Source organism: Podarcis liolepis (genome assembly GCF_965112155.1).
Source record: "Podarcis liolepis genome assembly, chromosome: 8".
NCBI lineage: Eukaryota > Metazoa > Chordata > Lepidosauria > Squamata > Lacertidae > Podarcis > Podarcis liolepis.
In genome coordinates this window covers 83018069-83042521 of record NC_139560.1, presented here as the reverse complement: position 1 = coordinate 83042521, position 24453 = coordinate 83018069, and the positions used below count along the sequence as shown (strand labels likewise).

Here is a 24453-nt window from a genome sequence, read left to right as displayed (position 1 = left end):
ATAACAGATGCTGGCTCATTGATGCTGGATGTTGTTTTATTGGTACAGTGCGGCAGGTTTAGTATGGACTTTGGCTAGAATAATAAACTTATACAGCGGTACGTCAGGTTAAGAACTTAATTTGTTCCAGAGGTCCGTTCTTAACCTGAATCTGTTCTTAGCCTGAGGTACCACTTTAGCTAATGGGGCCTTCCGTTGCTGCTGCTGCGCCGCCGTGCGATTTCTGTTCTCATCCTGAAGCAAAGTTCTTAACCCGAGGTACTATTTCTGGGTTAGCGGAGTCTGTAACCTGAAGCGGCTGTAACCTGAGTACCACTGCAAGTATACTTCCTACAAGAACGGCACATGTTAGGTTTCTAATACTGAAAGTGAATTTTATTATTAAGTGCTTGAAATTACAAATTCAACTTTCTGAATACACTGTAGCTGAAGATCAGATCCAACATTAGCACCCAACACAAAACAGAAAGCTGCTTTACAGGAGTAAGCGGAATGATCTACGATGCTTCCTAACGAAACAGAATCCTGGAGCCCTAATGTTTACTGCTTGATTCCAACAAATCTTTTGCTTCATTGATTTTCGTTGCCAAGTAAGGAGAGCCACCTAAATAAAGAGAAGAGAGAATAAAGTGAAGACTACATAATGCTGGATTTAACAATAAGCCTATTACGCAGTTATGGAAAGTAAATTTCACATGTCATCTCACCAAGTTTCATTAACTTTCTAACAAGAAATTGACACAAGTATCACAATGAACCACAATCCTAAGGGCAATCAAACTGCTTTTTCTGATGGCGCAATTCTATCCATGTCTACTTGGAAGTAAATTCCATTAGAGTCCACTAGGGTTCAACTTACTCCCAGGTATAGTATAGCATATGACACAAGACAACTGACTTTCCTAAATCTATTGACTGGCTAATGTCTCGTTTTGTTAGGCAATGGGTTCTCTGGAATATCCACAAGCAAAATTTTGGAGTGTTGCAGTTCAGAGCCTTCTCAGTGGTGGCACACCATTTATGAAACCCTTCCCAGTGAGGCCTACCTGGTGCCAACACACTTTCAGCACCAGACAAGATGTTGTGTTTTCCCAGGTTTCTTAATAAGCTGCTTGTGTTTCATCTTAGCCGACCCAAAACTTCTGCTGAAGAGCAATATCGACATCTTTTCAATGAATGAATGAATGAAGTGAAGCACTGATTTCTTCAAAGTCATTCCAGGCCAGTGCTGGGCTTTGAAGTCTATGTCAGGGTTGAGGAACATTTAGAACCCGAGGGCCATATTCTCTCATGGGCAGCCTTTCAGGGGCCGCATGCCAGTGGTGGGTAGAGCCATTGATGAGGCTCTTCACCAGGCCCTGAAGTTCCCCACTCCTGACCTAGAGGCAAGGAAACACTGCTCTCCATCATAAGAAAGTTAGGATTGCTTTCCCAAGATCAATTCCACAAGAACAGATATATCGTTGTGCAGTAACAGCATCAAATCCTCAGACCACAGGCAGATTAAGGTACCGCACCATGTTTAATTTATTTTTGACAGCATGCTTTGAAGGAAACTCCAGCAGGAATATTTTAACGTAGAATCATTAGGTGTGCACTGCAAACATGGCCCATTTTTCAGTTAAGGCACAGGCATACCAGCCAAATGCGTCACATTAATGCTGTTAGGCACAGAATACTGCCTTCTTCTTCCCTGTCCTCAACTGCTGCCACTGCTTTCCAGTCCATCTAACAATCTGATTACAGTTCAGCAGCCTCGATGTTTATTTTTTCACTCTCCTCGAGTGCCAACCATCTGCCTCCTGCCACTGAAAATAACAACCAAAGGTCTGTTGTCAGGAGCTCACCGTGCAGCAACAAACACCTAGATGTTTTTCTGGGACAACGTGCTTTCCACTGCAGAACATTACAAACAACCTTTTCTAAGCATCTGCTCGGAGGAATCACATACAATAGAAATTCCATCTACAGATTACTATGCTATGAGAACCTTGCACTCGGTTCCCTTCTTTTTATAGTTTTTAATCCACGTGCTGACCCCTCTGCATTTAGGGTCTGGAGGGAAGGAAGGAGCAAAGTTGTGCAATGCTACATGCATATAGGCCCCTGCATAGAATAAACACCATCTGAAGCATGATGCCGCAGGATACATGAAACCTTGCATGGGCAAAGACATTTTGTACACCCCACATCTTGTATAACATTATGTTAGCATCAGAGAAGCAAGAAGACAAGTGGGAAAGATACAAGACACTCTGCAGCACTTTCACAGCAGGAATCTGAGCATGCACACAACAAAATCCTAACATGCATACTGAAGTGAAGTCCATAGTGCCTTTACACTATTTAACAGGAACAGAAAAAACCCCACAAATAATTAGTACATGTCGACAGGATACAGCTTCTCAAAGTGAGGTGTCTAGATCACCTTTGGTTAATGTGGGGAGGGAGAGGGGGCTAGAAAATTGGGCGGATGTTGCTATACAGGTGGGCTAAGGAAAAGAAAAGAAAAACAAGTGAAAGACGAGGAAGGAAACTATGCTCTGGTGAGGTGGCAGTGGGGCATCCTGTGGGTAAAAGGAGAACCCTGAAGCCCCAAACTCTGAAGAGGGGCAGGGAGTGTTGCATTGCACATGCTCCTGATAAGGATCTCGACAAACAGGAACAGAAATACCTGGTAGATAACAAACATATCGTGGAATACGGATGTAACAGCAACATTTGTGATTCTTTGATACTGTATTATGATCTCCCATCAGGAGATTTTACCGTAGTCACTAATCAATATATTTTTATCTGTGTCTAGGAACGTGTAAATATGTACGCCAGAAACTTGCCCCAACGTTTATTCAGGTATATAATGCCTGAATACACAATATTACTCTGCCAGAGCAATGCTGTAAATTGGCTGGCCTCAAATCTCATTGCTGAAAGTGCAGTAACTGGGAGAATCCCAAGCAGATGATGTTCCTTATCTGTGTTAGCCTTGGAATCACTAAAGAGCAGCATATAGCTTACACAGCATAGAGATTATTACCACAGCCTCTCAAAATGTCCCATGCAGGCACATATTACAACTGGCTATAATACGGCCTCCGTCAGAGGATAATAGGCATGGAGACAGAGCAAAAATACAAACTAGGCCACAGATATGAAAACATGATATTATCTACATGTGTCAGCTGTGTATTTTCAACTCTTCTAATATTTGCATCTAATGTTATTTCACCCGTTGCAATTGCTTTTTCAATTTTTCAAAGCAAACCCCCATTAAGGAAATTGGCATTGTGCAAGACATTGTACCTGCAGCATTCCCACGGCTGCTCTTGGAGCTGCCACAGCTTCTGCTGCTGACAATGATTGATGTCTAGGAAGTTGACTGGTGCCAGCAGAAGTGTCATAGTCAAGGCCCACCCCCTAAAAATGATCAGAATTAGCTTGACCTCCTGTGGGAAACTGGAATGGGAAAATCCCATGAAGGTCGCTTGGACAACTAAAACTTCAAGCTGGGCCAAGAGATCTGATATATGTCCAGCCCTTTTATGTCTTGGAATGATGGGTGGGCTGGATGTAACAGAAGGAAGGATTGTGCCCGGTGCTGTCTCAAAAGCATTCTGCACATGTGTAAGTGGGTGCTGGGGAGCCATTATAGCACCTCCCCCTTCACTGCAGCTGAACTGCAAACCTCTTCCCTTTGCCCGTGACTCTCCAAGGTTTTAAGCAGCAGTGTTTTGACCACAGAATTGCACTTGTTTGCCTCCAAAAGCATTTTCTTCCATCACTGTCTCGTTCCTGCATCTACAGAGTAAATCCAATTTTATTTATTTATTTAATGAATAAATTACTAGTAAAAAGAGGGGCAGGAAGAAATAAGAAATGGTGTGCTCCACACCTTTCACCTTAATGAGGTCAGAATTAATTTTATACTCCTGAAATGAGAAGGAGTAAACTATAAACCTGTCAACGAGATATAAACGTCTTCACTTCCCCCCTTTTGGCTTTTTAAATACTGTGCAACTCTATACCATCTGTTGTATCAAAGTACAAACAGCAACGAACATATGGGCTTTCCTTCCCAACCAGCTGTAGTGTAGTTAAAGTTATAATAAGAGCTTTTTGGGGAGATACATACATTAAAACCTGGCTAGTCAAAACATCTGTGCCTGGTTTTATAGTTTTTAAGAGCGCTAAAATCTAGTACATACATTTGTATGACATTCTGCTCAAAAATGTGTTTGTCTATTTATGGCTGCACATGCTCTGTTCATATAGACATGGATTTTTGCAGCTTCATGGTTAATGTTTCCCCTTCTTCAAAAGTGAGCTACTTCACACAGTGGTTCTTCACACTATGTTTGACAGCTACTTAGTTTGTGATCAAGTAAATGACCCCAAAGGCAGCTATACATTCCTTCCTTTGGATCACAGAGACCGGATGCAAATCTGTCTCATACCGCAGGCAACACTTCCAAGATATGTTTTGAAATGCGCTGCAGCGAATTTGTGAAGTTAGTGATTAGTGTTTTGCTTCATACACATGTGAAGAGAGAAGGTCTGGCAGCACGTTACCTATCAACTAATATTTATGAAACGCAAAGCTTACCTTTATCAGGGTGATTCAAAAGCATGATTCGTCTGTGAGCATTTCTAATCTTGGCCTTCCCAGCGGATGGACTGTAAAGATAAATTTAGAGTGTTTATCATAAATAAAGATTCTTGCGGGCTCTAAATTAGCAAAATTGTTTTCTTCTGATAAACAACATCTAGAGGTAGTTACAGGTAGGTAGCCGTGTTGGTCTGCCATAGTCGAAACAAACAAAAATCCTTCCAGTAGCACCTTAAGAGACCAACTAAGTTTGTTCTTGGTATGAGCTTTCATGTGCATGCACACTTCTTGAGATATCAAGGTATCTGAAGAAGTGTGCATGCACACAAAAGCTCATACCAAGAACAAACTTAGTTGGTCTCTAAGGTGCTACTGGAAGGAATTTTTATTATTTTATTTTAACATCTAGAGGTATTTGCCATCTGGTGGAGAAGCGACAGTATTACATCCTTGAAGAATGAAGTTTCAAAGTAATCCATAGCTTTGCGTTTTGGGGATCTTTTGAGAGTGGTCTACACACATTTACACATGAGTATTCACCTGTGCTGATCAGTGGTACGAGACACCTGCAAGCAGTGCCAACAGTCAAAACACACGGCACTGACAGAAAGTGTCTTGCTGGAGCATGAGATGGAGAAATCCCCTCCTAGTGGTGCAGCAATAAAACTGCTAGCACATTTGCAAAGCTAAGCAGGGTTTCAAATTGGGTGGGGGGCCGCGTGTTGAGATTCTTGCATTGCAGAGGTTTGGACCAGACGACCCTTGGGATTCCTTCCAACTCTTACCATTCAGTGGAGAGAGTGGACTATCAAATCAGGCTGTAAGAGTACATCTTCTTCCCAACAGGTCCACCAGCCTGGGCACCGCTGTGTTGCAGCAGCCCTGTTGGGAATATCCAGCCCAGAGATCTATGGAAGGGCCTCATCCCCTTTGTCTGTTGTTTGGATAGCTGCTGTTTGTGGGGGGCAACTGGTGTATTCTCTTCAGTGAGGCCATCACAAAGTTTACTCCAATCTGTTTGTCAGAGCTCATGTTTGTGGAAGAGTAGCCTGGCTGGGGACGCGGGTGGCGCTGTGGGTTAAACCACAGAGCCTAGGACTTGCCGATCAGAAGGTTGGTGGTTCGAATCTCCGCGACGGAGTGAGCTCCCCCCTGCTCCTGCCAACCTAGCAGTTCGAAAGCACATCAAAGTGCAAGTAGATAAATAGGTACCACTCCAACGGGAAGGTAAACGGCGTTTCCGTGCGCTGCTCTGGTTTGCCAGAAGCAGCTTGGTCATGCTGGCCACATGACCCGGAAGCTGTATGCCGGCTCCCTCGGCCAATAAAGCGAGATGAGCGCCGCAACCCCAGAATCGGTCACAACCTGCCTTGTGAATTTCAGGGAAAATCCTTTACCTTTAGCCTGGCTGGGAGTAGGGCTGATGCCCACAAATCCAGGTCTACATGCCTGGTGTGTGGGAGACTGAGTGCTTGTTATAATGTAGTTCCGCTTGTAGGCACTGGGCCGTGTAGTTTAATGAACTGAGCAGAGTGAATGATTATGGGCTTGGAGGAGGAAGTTGGGAGGCTGCTTGGCAGGGCTGGTCTATCAGGTAAAATATTGAGGGGTGGGAGGGGGAGGGAATGGGTCACATGCGCTGCTGGAAGGAGGAAATGTCCCCAAATGACTGGTTGAACCATACAGAGGGTACACTCTTAGTCTACACATGACTCCTTCTGACTAGCTCATGTGCACAAAGCATAGATTTTAAGCCATCCAAGTTCTGAATCATGTAAAATTAAACGTGCAAAACTGCAGAAGTATAACTGAATGCGCCACTTAAAACTGTTTTTAATACGGGAGAATTAGTACCCAAATTTGCTAATTTCCCCCCTTCCATCTTCATCCTTTTTGTACTGTTCAATTTGGTATAAGCCACTTTTTTATTTTGTAAGCTATTTTGAATTTATTGGCAGAGGTATACAAGTATATAAAGGTAAATAAATACCAAGAGTTCTTTCAACACAGCAAACTGGGTCATTTTTGAAGGCCACTTCTTTTAGTGTTTTTTATCTTTAATAAAACTACTGGATAAGATGGGCCTACCCCACATTTCACACCACTTTTCTTTCAGGCTTTGGCACTGAATAGATTCTGTTTCAATGCAAAACACTTACCTTGTGCCTAAAATAAGACTAGCTTCTCGATGATTCATTTTCTGTTCGAATCCGCCTTTATAATAGGAAGAAAGATTCTGTATGGGAGAGACAAGATGAAGTAATTTGATCTGTGTGTGAGGTATAATGACCTTGATTCAATTTTGTAGCTAGGGCAAAAAGTGGCAGCTAGGCATCTCAACGTTTTGTCATGCTGCAGTCGCACGGGATTGCTCTCAAACGAGCTGCGCTGCCTACCAATAACAGATCGAGCCAAGTTTAAGGTTTTGGTCCTCACCTGTAAAGCCCTAACACAGGCATAGGCAAACTCGGCCCTCCAGATGTATTGGGACTACAACTCCCATGATCCCTAGCTAACAGGACCAGTGGTCAGGGATGATGGGAATTGTAGTCCCAAAACTTCTGGAGGGCCAAGGTTGCCTATGCCTGCCCTAACAGTTTGGGAGCAGGTGATGTAAGGGAGCATCTTCACCTCTCTTGTACTATTCAAGTGTTACAGTCAGAGGAAGAGGCTTTTCGGTGATGGCACCCTTCTTAATAAATCACCTCCCCTCTGAGCTCAGGCAGGTGCCAACACTGATGAAGTTTTGATGCCTACTAAGAATATATCTTAGGGGGACGTGGGTGGCGCTGTGGGTAAAAGCCTCAGTGCCTAGGGCTTGCCGATCGAAAGGTCAGTGGTTCGAATCCCCGCGGCGGGGTGAGCTCCCGTCGTTCGGTCCCAGCTCCTGCCCACCTAGCAGTTCAAAAGCACCCTTAAGTGCAAGTAGATAAATAGGTACCGCTTTATAGCGGGAAGGTAAATGGCGTTTCCGTGTGCAGCGCTGGTGTTGGCTCGCCAGATGCCGCTTAGTCACGCTGGCCACGTGACCCGGAAATGTCTCCGGACAGCGCTGGCCCCCGGCCTCTTAAGTGAGATGGGCGCACAACCCTAGAGTCTGTCAAAGACTGGCCCGTACGGGCAGGGGTACCTTTACCTTTACCTTTTAAGAATATATCTGTGTTCCCAGACTTAGTGTTTAGTTCCAACAGACTGTTTATGTTTCAGCTCTGCCCTGTGTATATTGATTTTAATGTGAATGGTATATTTTATATATGGAGGCCTCTGCCTCCAGACTGATGTGGCAAGTGGTATGGAATCATAGTTAGAAGGGACCCCAAGGGTCATCTAGTCCAACCCTCTGCAATGTAGGAATCTCAACTAAAGCATCTCTGACAGATGGCCATCCAACCTCTGCCTTAAAAAGATCAGATTTGGTTTTGAAATATGATCAACGGAACAAGACTTTTGCTGTTGTTGAAGAGTTATCATTGCTAGAGGAGATAAAATCATATTGTATCTACTGTAAAGTAGTCATATTTGACACAATAGCTGAGAGAAAAAAGTAAGTCATAAGGTCTCTTTGTAGTTTTCAAAAATGATTCTTAACTCCTAAGTCCTAAAGTATTAGTAGGGTGCTCTTTCCTACGTTTTGTGTGATTCTGAATATACTGAACTTCTATTTAAAGCTGTAGCTTTAATATTGATCAAAGTCCCTTTGAATCTAATTTCATTTGCATTGAGGGATCAAAAGATTTCCTCCAAGCGAACTAGTTGATCTGGAACCTGATTTATACAACTATACTGACTAAAACTGGAAGGATGCACTTATTCGCTCTGTAGAAATGCATAGGAATTACGCATAGTAATGGTTTACTATCTCAATCCATTATTTGAATGCAGAATTTTAAAAAAGATATGATTGGCCTGACCTAGGGAAAACATGTGTGCACAGAACGAAAAGAAGGGGGGAAAGTTAATATGGAAGACATGAAAGGGATAGTTGAACTAAAATGTTCATTTTTCTTAAAACTTAATTCTGCTTTTTACGCCTGTCCTCTTGCCTTTTCTAAACAAGCTTCTTAAAATTGGCTATTGCCTGCAAGACTCAAGAAGATACTGTCATGCTCATCTGCCCTAGACCCTTTGGCTCAATGCTACATGAGGTATAAGTGGGATTTGACAGAAGAAAGCTAACTACTTTGGATTCTAGTGAAGGACAAGTAGGCTGGCTGCTTGCCTTGCACCCCCAGGTTTCACTTCCATCCAGGACTGGAATAAATGTAAAGGAAATGTGGTAACCATATACCTGAGAGTCCCTTGACTGCCTGGCCAACCCAGACTTACAGCCATGGTGGGACAGGAAGTGAATGAGTCCCTGTTCTGTTATTGTAGTCATCACCTAGTTGGGTCAGGGTTAGGTATACTTATCCTGCAACGTTATCTCTGTCTCTCTCAAGCTTCTAATCTCACCAGAGAGACCTGAGCTCTAAACTTACAGCGGCTGAAATTTTCCTTGCTGTTTCCGTGATTACTTGTTCTAGTGGTTTCCAGAGCTGGAATGCATAACGACCTATAAAATATTGAAACAAAAGGCAATTTAACATCTGTTCATCTGCTAAGCAAGCATGCAGCAACAGTAATTTCTGCAAGAAAACAGAGAAGAACCCAATTTTTCATCTCATTTGTTTGAAGGTCCAAATTGTTGCCCTTTCCTGATTCAAAACGTTCCCTGAGTGGCTGCTTTTGGAGGCAAGCCCAGCAATGCACCACGATGAGCTGGCAGGCATATCTCCCATTTATAGCATCACCAGGAAAGCTGTCTTTTAAGAGAATCATTAGGAATAGCAAAATTCTTAGGTTAATAAGCAAGTCTTTTATGAACCTGCCTTGTGAATTTCAGGGGAAATCTTTCTACTCAAATTTATTTCCTTGGTCTGAAAGCCCCCTGCTTGGGATACTGGAGAGTCACTGCTAGCTAGAGTAAGCAATCCAGGGCCCAGCAGGTCCATTATAAATATAGAAAGTATAAAATATTACACTATAAAAAGAAGTTCAAGTCCTTTTCTCATTAAAACACATTCCATTACTATTCAGTTTGTCTTAAGAAATGCAGTAATGGGTGACACATTTATTTCTAAACACACACACACACACCCAAACTTACCAGCAAAAGCAATGGCTGCAACACCAAGGCCAATACTTATCATAGATCGAGCCTGTTTAAAATAATAACATAATACAATTATATAGGAATGTATTAAGTTGGAACTAGTCAAGCTGGCAATACATCTAACAAACAGTGGAGGAAAATACAAAAGGAGTCAAAGTAATTTTAAATATTGACACCAGATTTCTAGGTGTCAATATTTAGTATTTTAATATGTTAATATGTTTTCTAAGGCACAGTACATACAGCCCTGCCCATAGCTCAATAGGCAACTTCCTTTTCTTTCCTCACAAAATCTTCCCTGCAGCACTATCTCACGCCTGATGTAACTGGATTTTCAGCAGACTGAACCACACCTCTTGCTTCTAACCAGTGTTAGAAATTTCCCAGGCGCCAGATGCTTTTTGCGACTGACAAGGGTCCAACTGGGACTACGTGGAGATCTCTGGCTGCCAGGTTGGCGACAGACATCTCCCTCTGGCTGGCCTCTCCAGCTTTCTTAAGTAGGTCAGCAGCAGAGCTTATTTATAGCATTTATACCTCACCTTTTTCTCCAAGGAATACAGTGGTACCTCGGGTTACATACGCTTCAGGTTACAGACTCCGCTAACCCAGAAATAGTGCTTCAGGTTAAGAACTTTGCTTCAGGATAAGAACAGAAATCGGGCTCCGGCGGCAGCAGGAGGCCCCATTAGCTAAAGTGCTGCTTCAGGTTAAGAACAGTTTCAGGTTAATTCATTATTATAATTATATTTTTATATAATAATATATAATTATTATATTTAATAATATATAATTATTACATTTAATAATATTATATTTAATATTATTAAATTAATTTATTTTAAATTAAATTAAATTTTAAATTAAATTATTAAATATAATAATAATAATAATAATAACAATAATAATAATATAATTACTATACTTATAATTCAGGTTAATCCGACCTCTGGAACGAATTAAGTACTTAACCTGAGGTACCACTGTACATGGTGGCCCCCCGCCCCACTTAATCCTTACAACGACCCTGAAAGGTAGGCTAAGAGGTTGCTACTGACTCTAAGGCATAGCTGTCAACTTTTCCCTCTTTTAAATTCCCATATTCCGAATAGGATTCCTCGCAAGAGAAGGGAAAAGTTGACAGCTATGTTCTAAGGCAGGGGTCTGCAACCTTTAAGACAAAAAGAGCCACTTGGACCCATTTCCGAAGAAAAAAAAACTGGGAGCTGCAAAACTCGTCATTATAAAAATAACTTTTTTGTCACTTTTTTATTATTTCTTTGTTTGACCCCTCAGAATTACTCCTCCTCATAGAAATAAACGTTAAATTTACAAGTTACCTTTTTTTGCGTGTGTGTTCTTCACTCCCCTTCAAAACAGTGACCAGCGTACATGCCCCCTTTCAATGCAGTGACCAGTGTACATGCCCCTTACAATGTAGCGGGCGGGAAGGTGACGTCGGGACGGTGCGTGACTAACGCACGCACCGCCCCCATGTGACGTCACAGCCAGTACAGCGCCTGTCACAGTGGGGAGTGTCGGGACGCACAATGCGCCTCCTCCCCTCGCTAGTATCCGCCCCGGAGCCGCGGCAAAGGTGTAAAAGAGCCACGTGCGGCTCCGGAGCCGCGGGTTGCAGACCCCTGTTCTAAGGTCACCCAGTGAGCTTCATGACAGAACGGGGGTTTGAACCCTGATCTCCTCGTCCAACACTCTCACCGCTACACCTCCTGGCTCCCTGTAGTCCTTCTGCTATGGAGCAGCTATATAAACTGAGCAGGTAAATAAATATGGGGAAATCAAAATGTCACTTTGCGAAACATCTGAAATATTTCCCTTGAAGCTTGAATTTGTTTTATTCCAGATTGCTCTATTGGATGTTTTAATGTGTTGTAAACCGCTGTGAAATTTTTGCTTTAAAATATAAAGCAGTATAGAAACCTAGAAACGAATGATAAATTTCACAGTTTAAAAAAAGCGCTTGGACATTACACCGTGGCAACTGCAACCTATGTTTAAGGCACCATTTGGCAATTAGCTTATACACCTGAGTTTCTGCTTCCAGCAATTTCCATACTTTGGGAAACATGGAACCATGACAGTTTATTACCTAGACAGTTTATTACACGTTTTATTTTACTTTCAGACCACTCTTCAACCTGCATATCACAAAATATAAACATTAGATTTAACAGGATTAAAATCACTGCATCAAACCATTAAAAAATAAGCAGGCTTAGGGTTGCACACATACCCAATGCCTGGGTTGATAATATGTGTTTTAAGCTGCCACTGAGAAATCATTGATGAGGGATAAAATTGCACCTCCAAAATGGTGGAACATCTACATATGAGGTGCCACCATAAAGAAGACTGTATCCTGAATCACCATAATATCAGCTATACCCATTGGTAGGATATGGCTTCCCCTGAAGATAGCAAGGCTTGGATTGGCAGATACGGGGAGAGGCATTCATGTACAGTCGTACCTTGGTTGACGAACAGAATGCATTCCGGGAGTCCATCCAACTCCTGGAACCATTCAAAAATCAAGATGCGGTTTCCGATTGGCTGCAGGAAGTTCCTGCAGCCAATTGGAAGCCACGGAAGCTGCACCAGACATTCAGCTTCCGAAAACTGTTCAAAAACCAGAACACTCACTTCCGGTTTTCGATCATTTGGGAGCTAAAATGTTTGGCAACTAAGCCGTTCGTCAACCAAGGTATGACTGTACTTTGTTTCTCAACAAACCAGCAAATGTAATAGTTGCAACACCAACATCAGTGGTGATGAAGTCATTCAGGGCTTTATACATTAAGATCAACACCCTGAATTGGCCAGTGCAGCTCCTGAAGAGTCCCGTTTGTTGCACTGCTCAAACCACTTGTGGCTGCATTCTGCAACAGCTGCAGCTTCCAGACCCTATTCCAGGATAGGTCCACATAAGACTGTGTTAAGTGTCATCTAGCTTGGAGGTTATTAAGCCATGAATAACTGCAGCCACGTTACTCTAGTCCAGGAACGGCTATAGCTCGCAAGCCTGATGCAGCAAGGAATAGGCCCTTCAGCACCAAATCCATCTGGGCCTCAAATAACAAAGCCTCCCATTTTCAAGTTCAGTCCTGTTATTTCAACAGGAGCACAACTCTATCAAGAACACTGTATTACCGCAATGCAGTGTGCTCTATATAGGGCTGCCCTTGAGGCTACTGCAAAATCCAACAGCTTGACTGCTCACTGGGGTACCTTGGGTTAAGAACTTAATTCATTCTGGAGGTCTGTTCTTAACCTGAAACTGTTCTTAACCTGAAGCACCACTTTAGCTAATGGGGCCCCTGCTGCCACTGCGCTGCCACCACACGATTTCTGTTTTCATCCTGAAGCAAAGTTCTTAACCCGAGGTAATATTTCTGGGTTAGCGGAGTCTGTAACCTGAAGGGTATGTAACCCGAGGTACCACTGTATCACCATCGTATTATGGTGCTACTGACAGAATTGCTTTGGCTGTCCATTCTCTACCAGACTAGTTTCAAGGTGTTGTTATTGGTGTACAAAGCCCTACATGGCCCATGACCATGCTAATATCTATAAGATGGGTTGACTATGTAGGGGGTAAGACCATCACCACATTCCACAGGAGAGGGTACCCTGTAGTTCCAACCCATTAGGAGCGCCATTGCACACAATTGCAAACAATGTTGGAAGGGGACCTTTAGTGCAGCCGCAACCACCTTTTGGCACTGCTAAAGACATTCCTCTTTCAACCAGCCTTCTAAATGAAGATCTTTTCCCTAGTTGCTGTCTGCACTGGATTTGAAGCGATTTTACATATGTGCTGTTATTTTAAACTGTATCAATTGTTTTTTTAAAATTGCTCTTATATGCAGTTGACCCACCATCAAAGGCAAAATCTTGCAAAGTCAGGAATCCTCAGAACTTAAAGGTCTACTGCCAGTAAGAACTATAAAACCATTTATGTATCCCCAGTGGTGTTTCCACAAACTGCAGTATGAGAAATCTTGCTATAAACATGGATTCAATGAGAAATGCAAGGTCACATTTAAAACAATTTTTAAAGTGTTCAATGACAGCAAGACCCAGCCCAAATCCTATAGCACTATTCAATTATTTTCTTGCCATATGTCTAATTTCTGCATCGCTTGCTTCTGCATAAAGAGATTTAAGGTTTTTGTATCATCCACACATACAGTTGCTGAACATTTACAGCTGCATATTCTTGCATGGCAGGAGATTGGACTAGATGATCCTAGATGATCCTCAGGGTCCCTTCCAACTCTACAATTCTCTCTCTGATGCACTAATAATATTGATTTCACAGAAAATAAAATTGTTAAGACTTTCTTTTCCCAGTCACATGTAAATAAATAACATGTGGAACTATCAATAAAGGTACTCAGTACTGTTCTAAGCTAAAATGCAAAAGAGCTTTAAAGGTGCTGCACTTAATTTAATTGAAGTAAATTGTAACTTTTCTCTATAAACTCATTGTGAAATGATAGTAACACATTCTAGCATACAGATCTTTAAACAGGATGAACTTAGAAATTCTAACAAACTTCATCTCACCTGTTAACGTGGCTACACTTTATGGCCCTGCACAGAGTGAATATGCTGTACTGATTCAGCGCTTGCTTTCATTCCCTAAGAAATCACATTAATATTCTTTAACACCCCAGCAGATGCACCACTTCAAGTGATTACAGTTCGCTGTTGGAATTCTTGTCATGTTTTGCCTGGTTACAAAAACCTAACTCATCATTTTCAAGACTAATTCTTTCCACTTGTATGGCATCTTTAATCTAAACCTCTTGAAGCAGTTTACAAACATTAATTCTTACAATAAGAGACACAAGGTAATTAGATTGTTCATTTTGCTAATGGGAAAAGGCTATGTTTGCTGCCCCTGACCTCCAATCTATGCCAGAAGAAAACAGGTACTTTGTGTTAAGTGATCTAGAGGTTCATAGCATATTAGTACAAAACTAAAACAGATAACAGAAGTTGATCAGGAAGGGACTGGTGGTTGAGTGGCTCAATATGGCAGCAAACAACTAAAGTAAATGTCATTTAGGTTTCTGACCTGCTCTATTGATCTCTGCAATGAAAGAATGATATGCATCCCAACCCTGCAATTAAAATGTTTACATAATACACATTTTTATTTGCCTACAATCCCCAAGCCTACCATGACATTTCATTTTGATATATTCCTACATAAATCATGCAGTCTCATTGGAGCAGTGTTAGAAACTCAGATATGTAAGCTATTTGCCAAATGACCCCTTAAAGCTAGGTTACAGGTGCAACAAAGGAATGCCAAGTCACCATTTCCCCAAAAAAATTACAAAGCAAAAAATGAATTTTGTATATTGTCAACGTTTTAATATATTTTACAATTCAGTCACACATTTTACCAATTACAGTCATCTCTTTTTTTGAAATGTGAATTAATGCATAATTCACATCAGTGACACATTTTTAATATCACATTTTAAATACCAATTGTTAATTGGATACCACATAAATAAATGGGCTCAGCCACAGCAATAGTGGCCAACAATATTTATAAATAACAGTATGTATATCTATATATACTCTTAACCCAATATGTCGCAGCTTCAGCAAGTACTGCAGTCACAGTTAAATTTGCCTTTTAATCAAAATTATTGGAAGAACGGGCCTAACAGCACAATTCTAATCATTTCTAAATAGAAATAGATGTTACTGAATTCAACAAGGCTTACTCTCAGGCAAATGGGATTGTGATTCATTATTTTTGAGCAGTCTCTCCAGCAGCATGCTTATGATTTGCAAGATAGCAGTGGAAAACTACCTATGTAAATGTTAATTCATTTTGCAGACCTTCCTTTTAATATCCAGAATTTGAGAATCTCTTAAAACATAAAAAGATTAATGTAAGCACTACCCTCCCTCTCTCCCTTGATGGCTGCCATGTCCACTAAGTAATGTTTTCTTGTGTAAATACAACGAATGGGGCTCCAGTATTAGGGATTCATCACAATAAAACAACAAGGAGATGTCAGACCTACAAAACTGTAGCCTAAGCGAAACAAACATTTGTAGGTTACAGTTGCCTTCATCAGATGCATACAGCAGTCTGACAAAGTGGGCTGCTTAAGTCTTTAAAATGCCATAGTATTAATTTGCAAGAAAGGGTGGTATACAAACTTAATATAAATTTATATAATGTAATATAACTTGACTATCCCTCAAAATGCCCATTTTGTATTTACGCTTTTCCATCAGCTTATCAGCTGTGACAGAAAGGTATGTAACATGTTCTAGGTAACTTTCTGGGTATAGGAATGCCATCTTTTTCCTGGCGAACACGTGTGGCTGCAGCATATGTAGATCAGGTATAAATTCAACTGGTGATGCTTATTTTATCACCATATGTCTGAAATGGGGAGGTTCCAGCAATATGACCTCTGCCGGCCATCAAGCTGTCACAGGTACAGAAATCCTGTCATTAATATGTTGTAACTGGGTAGGAGCTTGTTTCTCAATTAAGAACAAAACCAGTTGCTTTAATATATTTAACTATGTTAAATGTGTAGGAGGAAGAAAACAGAAGTGCAAAACTGGACTGCAGAATAGAAGAATTGGCTTCAGAAATGGGTTGGGCAGCTGAAAGCAAGCTTAGTAACTGAATGGTGTAAAAGGCAAAATATTTGTATGAGAAACCAGAGGGTTGGTGCTGTGGTGTATTTATTGTAATTAACTATGTTTTAATAGATCATATAGATATGTTGTTCTATTTTTGTTTAATTGATTTCTAATGATTGTCCCCCCCCCCCCCGTTTTTAGCTGTTTCCATTTTATCTGTAAGTCACTCTGAGTTCCTATCTGGGGGGGAAAGCAGGTTATAAACATATAACAAAACTTACATCTATCTGGCCACTGGAGCAAATACCGAAGCCTCACAAGCCAATCCTGTTAAGAACCGGTGCTATATATCTCTAGTTAACAAAGCGAAAGAACATTTCCACTTTTCTTCTCGCCTATCTGCACAAATCAGTGTGCCCCGTGGCACGATGGGTTGACAGGCGCAAGCACCCTATAGAAATACTCTTTTATGTTTCCATGAAGTCGTGGAAATTCGCATAAGGAACTGCCAACACCAGAAACCCCAAATGGAGAAAGTGCCTAGATGCTTGCAACACTCATTAGCCAGAATCGGGTGGCGAAGTTGGGAAGAACACCCCCCCCCCAAAAAAAATTCCCCCCTAGCACCAGTTTGAGCGTAGGGCAGGGGTAGGCAGCCTAAGGCCCAGGGGCCAGATGCGGCCCAATCGCCTTCTCAATCCAGTCCGCGGACGGTCCGGGAATCAGCGTGTTTTTACATGAGTAGAATATGTGCTTTTATTTCAAATGCATCTCTGGGTTATTTGTGGGGCATAGGAATTCGTTCATCCACCCCCCAAAAAAAATACAGTCTGGCCCCCCACATGGTCTGAGGGACGGTGGACTGGCCCACGGCTGAAAAAGGTTGCTGACCCCTGGAATAAGCAAAGGTCAGCAGCTGCAAGAGACGAGCCCCGAATGTTGGTGCTTGATAGGTATGTGAGCACAAGTGACTATGAGAGCGCATGTGAGAGAAGCGCTTTCCTAGTGTCCTCCCCTCAGACTTCTTTCCCCTGTTGGGGGAGAACATAGAGCAACGGAGACAACTGTGTGGGAAGTTGCTATGGCACTCCCTGTGCAGTGGTTGTTTGTGCTGCTCAGACTGTCTTCCTGCAATACCAAAAGCACCATGACTGTGTCCTCCGCACCGTGCCGCTTGTTCTGCTGGGCTCCTGTACCTTTTTCAAGCCGTAGGGTGCAAATCAACTAACATTTTGCTTGCTTTCCGATTCACTCTCTCTGCAGCTCATCTCAGCCATCTTCCAGGTAGGCTTCTCCATGAATGACTTGTCCACTACCTCATCCCAGCAGGGCTCGGGGTCTGCTCTCAGCCCCTCTGAGCTTCCGCAAGGGCAGATGCCAGCCTCCCTCACACTGCAGGCATAATGGACACACAACATCCCAACCTCCAAGCAGGGCAAGATTCCAGGACTTCCAGGCACATACCCAGGGTTTGCATTCCCCTTGGAATTGGGGACAGTGGAGTAGAATGTGTACAGTGGTACCTCAGGTTACATACCCTTCAGCTTACAGACTCTGCTAACCCAGAAATAGTGCTTCAGGTTAAAAACTTTGCTTCAGGATGAGAACAGAAATCGTGCTCCGACGGCAGCAGGAGGCCCCATTAGCTAAAGTGGTGCTTCAGGTTAAGAACAGTTTCAGGTTAAGTACAGCCCTCTGGGACGAATTAAGTACTTAACCCAAGGTACCACTGTACTTTTATTCAAAATGCATCTTGGGGTTATTTGTGGGGCACAGGAATTCCTTCATTTCCCCCCCAAAATACAGTCTGGCCCCCCACATGGTCTGAGGGACGGTGGACCGGCCCACGGCTGAAAAAGGTTGCTGACCCCTGGCATAGGGCAGGAGGGTCTCCGCACAGGCCCTGCACTCCTCTCTCGGGCTTCCTCTCATGAGACTGTGGGGAGCTGGGGGGGGGGTTCCCTTTTCGAAAGGGCTTCAGTCAACGACGTTGGAGGCCGCCGCTTCTCGCCCCTCGAGCACCAGCGGGGTCTGCAAGGGCGACGGGGGGTCCTGCGCCGCCCAAGAAGGACGAGGGGCGACAGTGAAAGGAAGGCCAGGACGAGGCCTCCCTACTGCGCAGGCGCGGCGGAGGGACGTCGCCATGGCGACAGCCGGGCGCTCGAGTGGGCGCCAACTCCAGCTAGGCCGCAGGGTGCGTGCGCACGCCGCGGAGGCACCCCCCCAGCCGACCCCGTCCACTCACCAGCCCCTCGTTCATGCCGGGCCCGCCGCCGCCGCCGCCCTTGTACTCGGCGTAGCGAAGGCGCTCTCCCTCCGAGGCGCCCTTCGCGCTCCCCATCGCGGCCAGGCAAAGCGAAATGGAGAAAGCGGCGGCTACGGGGCGCCGCGAGGGACAAACTCGGCACGCCTCTGTTCGCTTTTGCCCTCCCGTGGACAGGGGAAGCTGCACTGAGCATGCGCGACATCAGTCAGCCGCCTCGAGCCCCTGCTGGGAAAAAGGCGGCGTGTAAACGAAATACGTAGTCGAAACAAATTTTTTAAAATCCCGTAGCACCTTAGAAACCAACTATGTTTGTTACTGGTATGAGCTTCCGTGTGCATGCACACTTCTTTAGATACACATTTCATGCATTAGGTGCTACTGGAAGGAATTTTTTTTATTTTGTTTCAACTGCGGCAGAGCAACTCAGCTACCTACTTGTAATGAAATACATAGTTATCTTGGGGATTTTAGTGCTCTGGGTTAGCGGCTGGCAACCCTACAAAAGAGATGCAAGAAAGGAATTAAGTCATTCTGCTCTAGGTGCTTAGCATGGGACTGATAAATGCTCACTCCGTTTTTCAGGAGGCGTTCACATGGTATCAAATCTGTGTTCTGGATTTTCCTGGTGTTTCTTCCCCTATCCCCCTGGAATGACCCAGCTTGAAAAGGCCTGCCATAAAGGCTAGGGGACCCTTCTGAAGTGTAAGACAACCCTGCCATCTTTCCAGACACCTCCCACTCTGCTGAGTTTACCTTAAACACCTATTTACTTCTGATCCAAAGCAAACCTTGTCTTTCTAATGATGTAATGGACAAAAATCAAGTAAGCGCACTTAAATTAACAAATGCTTTCAAACTAATTACGGTAAATAATCACTGAATGGTCAGGTGAATTTACCCTTCCCCCTCACCACCACAGAAGTTATGTCATGCCACTGGTATGAATGGAATATCGCAAGAAGTTTGCACAATACCTCCCAAGATTGTGGAAAGCATCTTACAGTTTTACCTGAAGAGCAATTATTGGATAATGCTGGGAGCTACTCATTGACAGAAACTTCCAAACAGAATGTTGGGCTCTGGGAAGGCGGCAGTTGGGACAGGTGAGCCAGAGAAGCTCAGTGATGTGCTTTGTATGTTGCCAAATCTGGCAGCAACCTGTTGACTGCCTGTATAAGTGTAATAGATGTCGAGTAAAAGGCCTCAGCATCGGTTGGTGCCTTTGCGCACAAAAACAAAGAAAGATCCCAACGTGAAGAAAGGCCACAAAATGGGGTGAGTTTTGACTTGCCACACAAATGCCAACACAACAAAAGAACCCGTGAGTGTGTTGTGTTTATGATAAACACTTAGGCGCATGTCTCCCTCTGTATGCAATGCAGAGTCCAAAAATTTCCCTCGGCTCAATTCAGAAAGACTCGATGCTACGAACTTTATGGACATTTCTCAGAGCAGTTTCAAGAGTTCTCACCTGGGTTGTAAGGTTGGTGCAGAGACACTAAACCTTTGGGCTGGATTCAACTGACCGGTCCCACACCAGGACTTCAGCTAGTACAACAGGACTTCTCCCCCTGGTGCCCCCAAATTGTCTTAAAGGTAAATGTAAAGGGACCCCTGACCATTAGGTCCAGTCCAGAGATGGGACTGCAGCGCTCATCTCGCTTTATTGGCCGAGGGAGCCGGCGTACAGCTTCCGGGTCATGTGGCCAGCATGACTAAGCTGCTTCTGGCGAACCAGAGCAGCACACGGAAACGCCATTTACCTTCCCGTCAGAGCGGTACCTATTTATCTACTTGCACTCTGATGTGTTTTTGAACTGCTAGCTTGGCAGGAGCAGGGGCTGAGCAACGGGAGCTCACCCCGTCGTGGGGATTCGAACTGCCGACCTTCTCATCAGCAAGTCCTAGGCTCTGTGATTTAACCCACAGTGCTACCCACTTAGGGGGAGATTATTATGTTGGGCAAGCTCAAATGGGAAACATTTGGGAAAGCGTGGTGTTGAATTTTTCCCCTTGACACCTGAGATGTATATTTTTAGGACCCACTCAAATTGGGATTGTAATTTGTTTTATACTGCTTTTTGTTGTTGTATTTTACATTGTTGGGAACCACCCTGGATCTTCTGGCTGCATTTGCCCTGCACCCACCCCACAGTGCCTGCCGTTGTGTGTACTGTTGTACCTCCTTTTGCGTCTGTGATCCTGACGAAAGGGACACTCGACAAAGTGCTACTCTGTGCATGCATGAAGCACGATTGGCAAACCCGAAGTAAGCCATTCTGGTACTTCCGGGTTTGCCGCGGACGTTGGACGAAATGGACCCTAAACAGGGCGGACTCAAAATGAGGTACCATTGCAGAGCCATCTGGATTTTAGATCTGGATGGTAGACAACATCCATGTAAAATGCCTGCAGCAAACAAGAGGTATCACTAGCCCAAATATAGAGAAGAAATGTAAAGAAGAAAAGAGTGGTTGGGGAAACCCAGCCAGATGGGCGGGGTATAAATAATAAATTATTATTATTATTATTATTATTATTATTATTATTATTATTATTAGTCTACTTGGTTGTATGTGTTGTTTGCACAGCTCATAGCCACTGAGAGTTTTATTTAGAACAAGGGGCTAATATGAGTTTGCCCCTGAAAAGGGAACATATTTCAGAGGCCATTTTCTGTTATTAGTTTAGTCACTTGAGCACGAGACTCTGAAGCCCAGGGTCGTGGGTACAAGCCCCACATTGGGCAAAAGATTCCTTCATTGCAGGGGTTTAGACTAGATGGCCCCTCGTAGTCCCTTCCAACTCTACGGTTCTGTGATTCTGAGTTTTGCACGATGATCTACAGAAGAACTCCAGAAATAACTGCTGGGACAAACCATACTTTACAGGTTTGCAGGAGAACATCTGGTGAAAATGGTGCTCAGAAATAAACCTAGAAATAAACAAGATGGACAGGTTCATAGTCTGAACCAGAATATCTCTAATGTGAAATGAAAAGAACTAGAGTATATTTCCCTGACGGAAGAAGCTGTTTTCCCTATTGCCCAACAACCACACCTATTTCTGGATTTATTTGTTACATTTTAATCCTACTCCGTCATCCCAGGTGTTCAGGGTGGTCATATGGTGTCTTCGCCCCTTTTCAAACCTCCGAACAGCCTTGTGAGGCTAGGATGAGTAATATTGTTGATTAGTCCAAGGTCACTAGGGAATACCTAGATTTGAAATCCTATATTCAATAGGATTCAAGTCCAATAGTTACCCACTACAGCACCACTACAACACATTTAGGGTAGGAGACTAGACCCAACAGTAGCAGATTCGTGTGCCAGAATTTGCCCACGGATTTCTTATAAAGGGGGTGATTCAAAGTTCAGCAGGAGAGGGAGGAGAGCTGAATTCTACCCCTGTTGAATTTCTACCCTCCTGCTGCTTCTCTCTGGCTGTCATCTTTTGAGGCTCCAGTTCTGAAAGTAACCCATAGCAGAAGAAAAATGGATAGGGAAAACGAGGAGGGGGGCATGTAAAGCACTCAGTTCCCCCTTCCTGCCTGCCCAATCTGTGCTTTAAGTTACTTCTCCAACTTTATATGGAATTGGTCAAACTGCATACCGAAACAAATGCTGTGTACCATCTAGTTTTGCCCTTAATGTCTCCTTTCTTAAGCAGGATTGCCACACACATCGCTCTTCTGTGTGGGATGGGAGCCCCCCCCCCCAATAATGGGGTTCTGTATGCCAGAAAGAGCAGCAGACCACCACGACTCCCATTTCCACGCCAGAAAAGTCCCCACCATAAATTCTTTCTTTGGTGTGGCTATTAAAAGCACAGGGGGGGAAAGACGTCGCCTGAATTATTCCAGAGAAATGTGTTTGCATACAGCAGTCTAGAAAATTGCAAGCCATTTTCAGAGTGTGTTCCTATTGACATTCCTATTGACTTCAGTGGGGCCAAACTGTATTTGCTTCAGCAGCAGAAATTATGTGGGTGAACTTATCTCCTGGCTGGGAAATAAGTGGAGGGAAAAGACTTGCCTGCTCTGCATCAGGCTGTTGTTAAAGGCACAAAGCAGGCCCAGTGGTTTAATGCTGTGGGTTAAACCACAGAGCCTAGGACTTGCCGATCAGAAGGTCGGCAGTTCGAATCCCCGCAATGGGGTGACCTTCCATTGCTCGGTCCCTGCTCCTGCCAACCTAGCAGTTCGAAAGCACGTCAAAGTGCAAGTAGATAAATAGGTACCACTCCAGCGGGAAGGTAAATGGCGTTTCCTTGTGCTGCTCTGGTTCGCCAGAAGCGGCTTAGTCATGCTGGCCACATGACCCGGAAGCTGTATGCTGGCTCCCTCGGCCAATAAAGCGACATGAGCGCTGCTAGCCCAGAGTCAGTCACGACTAGACCTAATGGTCAGGGGTTCCTTTACCTTTACCTTTTTAGGCCCAGGAAAGTGAAAGGAAAGGCTGGAAACCTTGGAGCTGGCAAAGGCCTTACCAGGTAACCATTTCCAGGTTACCTTCCCAAACATACTGCCCTGCACAGCTTGGCTCTGGCAAAGTGAATGTCTTTTCCACGTCATGCCTACTAGGCAGGTTTGCTCAGAAGTGCCCCCCAGCATCTAGTCCCCCCCTTAATTCTCCCACATTGAGGCTACAGTCGTCAACCCACATCCTAGGGCGCAAGGGACCATAGCTGTCAACTTTCAGATTTGAAAATAAGGGATCAGCAGCCTCGAAAATAAGGGATCAGCAGCCTCACCTGTCCCGGGGAGAGTCTACGGGATATCTAACAATCTGGGATAGCAGCGGAGAGCAGCTGGAAATGGCGCTGAAATAAGGCCATTTCCCGCAAAAAAAAGGGAAGGTTGACAGCTATGCAAGGGACCCACAGAACTTGCACCAGATGACCGTGCCAATAGGATTCTTCCCTGAGCCGCCACTTGCAACTCACGAGAACGCTGGTCCCAGTCAACAGGCAGTGTGCCTCAATGAGCACAGATGGGGCTTGTCCTGCCCCTCTTGTGCCACACAGTGCCAAGAGGGAATTTGGAGAGACAGAGCTGAGGAAAGTGGCACCTGCCAAGGGGCTGGACCTCGCTTGCCTCCTCTTTGGGTGGGTGTCGTGGGGATCCCTCCTTGGCCTCTGAGCTTCCTCTGCGTGGAGGCAGCACGCAGGCCTTACAGCGCCAGCCCAGCCATGCCTGCCCAACAGCGAGTCCTGTTGCATTGCATGGCGCTTGTTGTTTAGTCATTTAGTCGTGTCCGACTCTTCGTGACCCCATGGACCAGAGCACTCCTGTCTTCCACTGCCTCCCGCAGTTTGGTCAAACTCATGCTGGTAGCTTCGAGAACACTGTCCAACCATCTCGTCCTCTGTCGTCCCCTTCTCCTTCTGCCCTCCATCTTTCCCAACATCAGGGTGTTTTCCAGGGAGTCTTCTCATGAGGTGGCCAAAGTATTGGAGCCTCAGCTTCACAATCTGTCCTTCCAGTGAGCACTCAAGGGCTGATTTCCTTCAGAATGGAAAGGTTTGATCTTCTTGCAGTCCATGGGACTCTCAAGAGTCTCCTCCAACACCATAATTCAAAAGCATCAATTCTTCAGCGATCAGCCTTCTTTATGGTCCATCTCTCATTTCCATACATCACTACTGGGAAAACCATAGCTTTAACTATACGGATCTCTTTTGGCAAGGTGATGTCTCTGCTTTTTAAGATGCTGTCTAGGTTTGTCTTTGCTTTTCTCCCAAGAAGCAGGCGTCTTTTAATTTCGTGACTGCTGTCAC

The 24453-nt window shown here is 44.1% G+C and overlaps 2 protein-coding genes across 5 annotated transcripts in view; one reads left to right on the top strand and one right to left on the bottom strand.

Moving 5' to 3' along the window:
* Window positions 1-353: 353 nt before the first annotated feature.
* DNAJC15 (DnaJ heat shock protein family (Hsp40) member C15) lies at window positions 354-18854 on the bottom strand. Of its 2 annotated transcripts, none has more exons than XM_083519783.1 (6): window positions 18652-18854; window positions 9753-9804; window positions 9085-9158; window positions 6766-6842; window positions 4604-4674; window positions 354-604 (listed from the first exon to the last, which is right to left on the bottom strand). In XM_083519783.1, the coding sequence occupies exons 1-6, from the start codon at window positions 18745-18747 to the stop codon at window positions 534-536; spliced, it is 441 nt and encodes a 146-aa protein (XP_083375909.1). In that variant the 5' UTR covers window positions 18748-18854; the 3' UTR covers window positions 354-533. The 2 variants fall into 2 exon arrangements, with proteins under 2 accessions (XP_083375909.1, XP_083375910.1); XM_083519784.1 differs by lacking the exon at window positions 18652-18854 and adding an exon at window positions 18275-18298.
* A 727-nt stretch (window positions 18855-19581) lies between these two features.
* The window catches only part of EPSTI1 (epithelial stromal interaction 1), a 38441-nt gene continuing 33569 nt past the window's right edge, over window positions 19582-24453 (top strand). For 2 of the 3 annotated variants that reach the window (XM_083519671.1, XM_083519669.1), the window contains exon 1: window positions 19582-19775. In XM_083519671.1, the coding sequence (XP_083375797.1) occupies window positions 19597-19775 (179 nt within the window). In that variant the 5' untranslated portion in view covers window positions 19582-19596. Of the gene's footprint in view, window positions 19948-24453 lie in introns of all 3 variants that reach the window. The other variant, XM_083519672.1, reaches the window with a different exon arrangement.

What these genes read in the sequence shown, in the direction of transcription:
- DNAJC15 (XM_083519783.1), bottom strand. Translation starts at nt 18,747, where the DNA reads ATGGGGAGCGCGAAGGGCGCCTCGGAGGGAGAGCGCCTTCGCTACGCC. An exon ending in CCGGCATGAACGAGGGGCTG is followed by an intron (nt 9,805 to 18,651) that starts GTGAGTGGACGG and finishes TATTTTAAACAG; the next exon opens with GCTCGATCTATGATAAGTAT. An exon ending in TTTGAATCACCCTGATAAAG is followed by an intron (nt 605 to 4,603) that starts GTAAGCTTTGCG and finishes CTCTTTATTTAG; the next exon opens with GTGGCTCTCCTTACTTGGCA.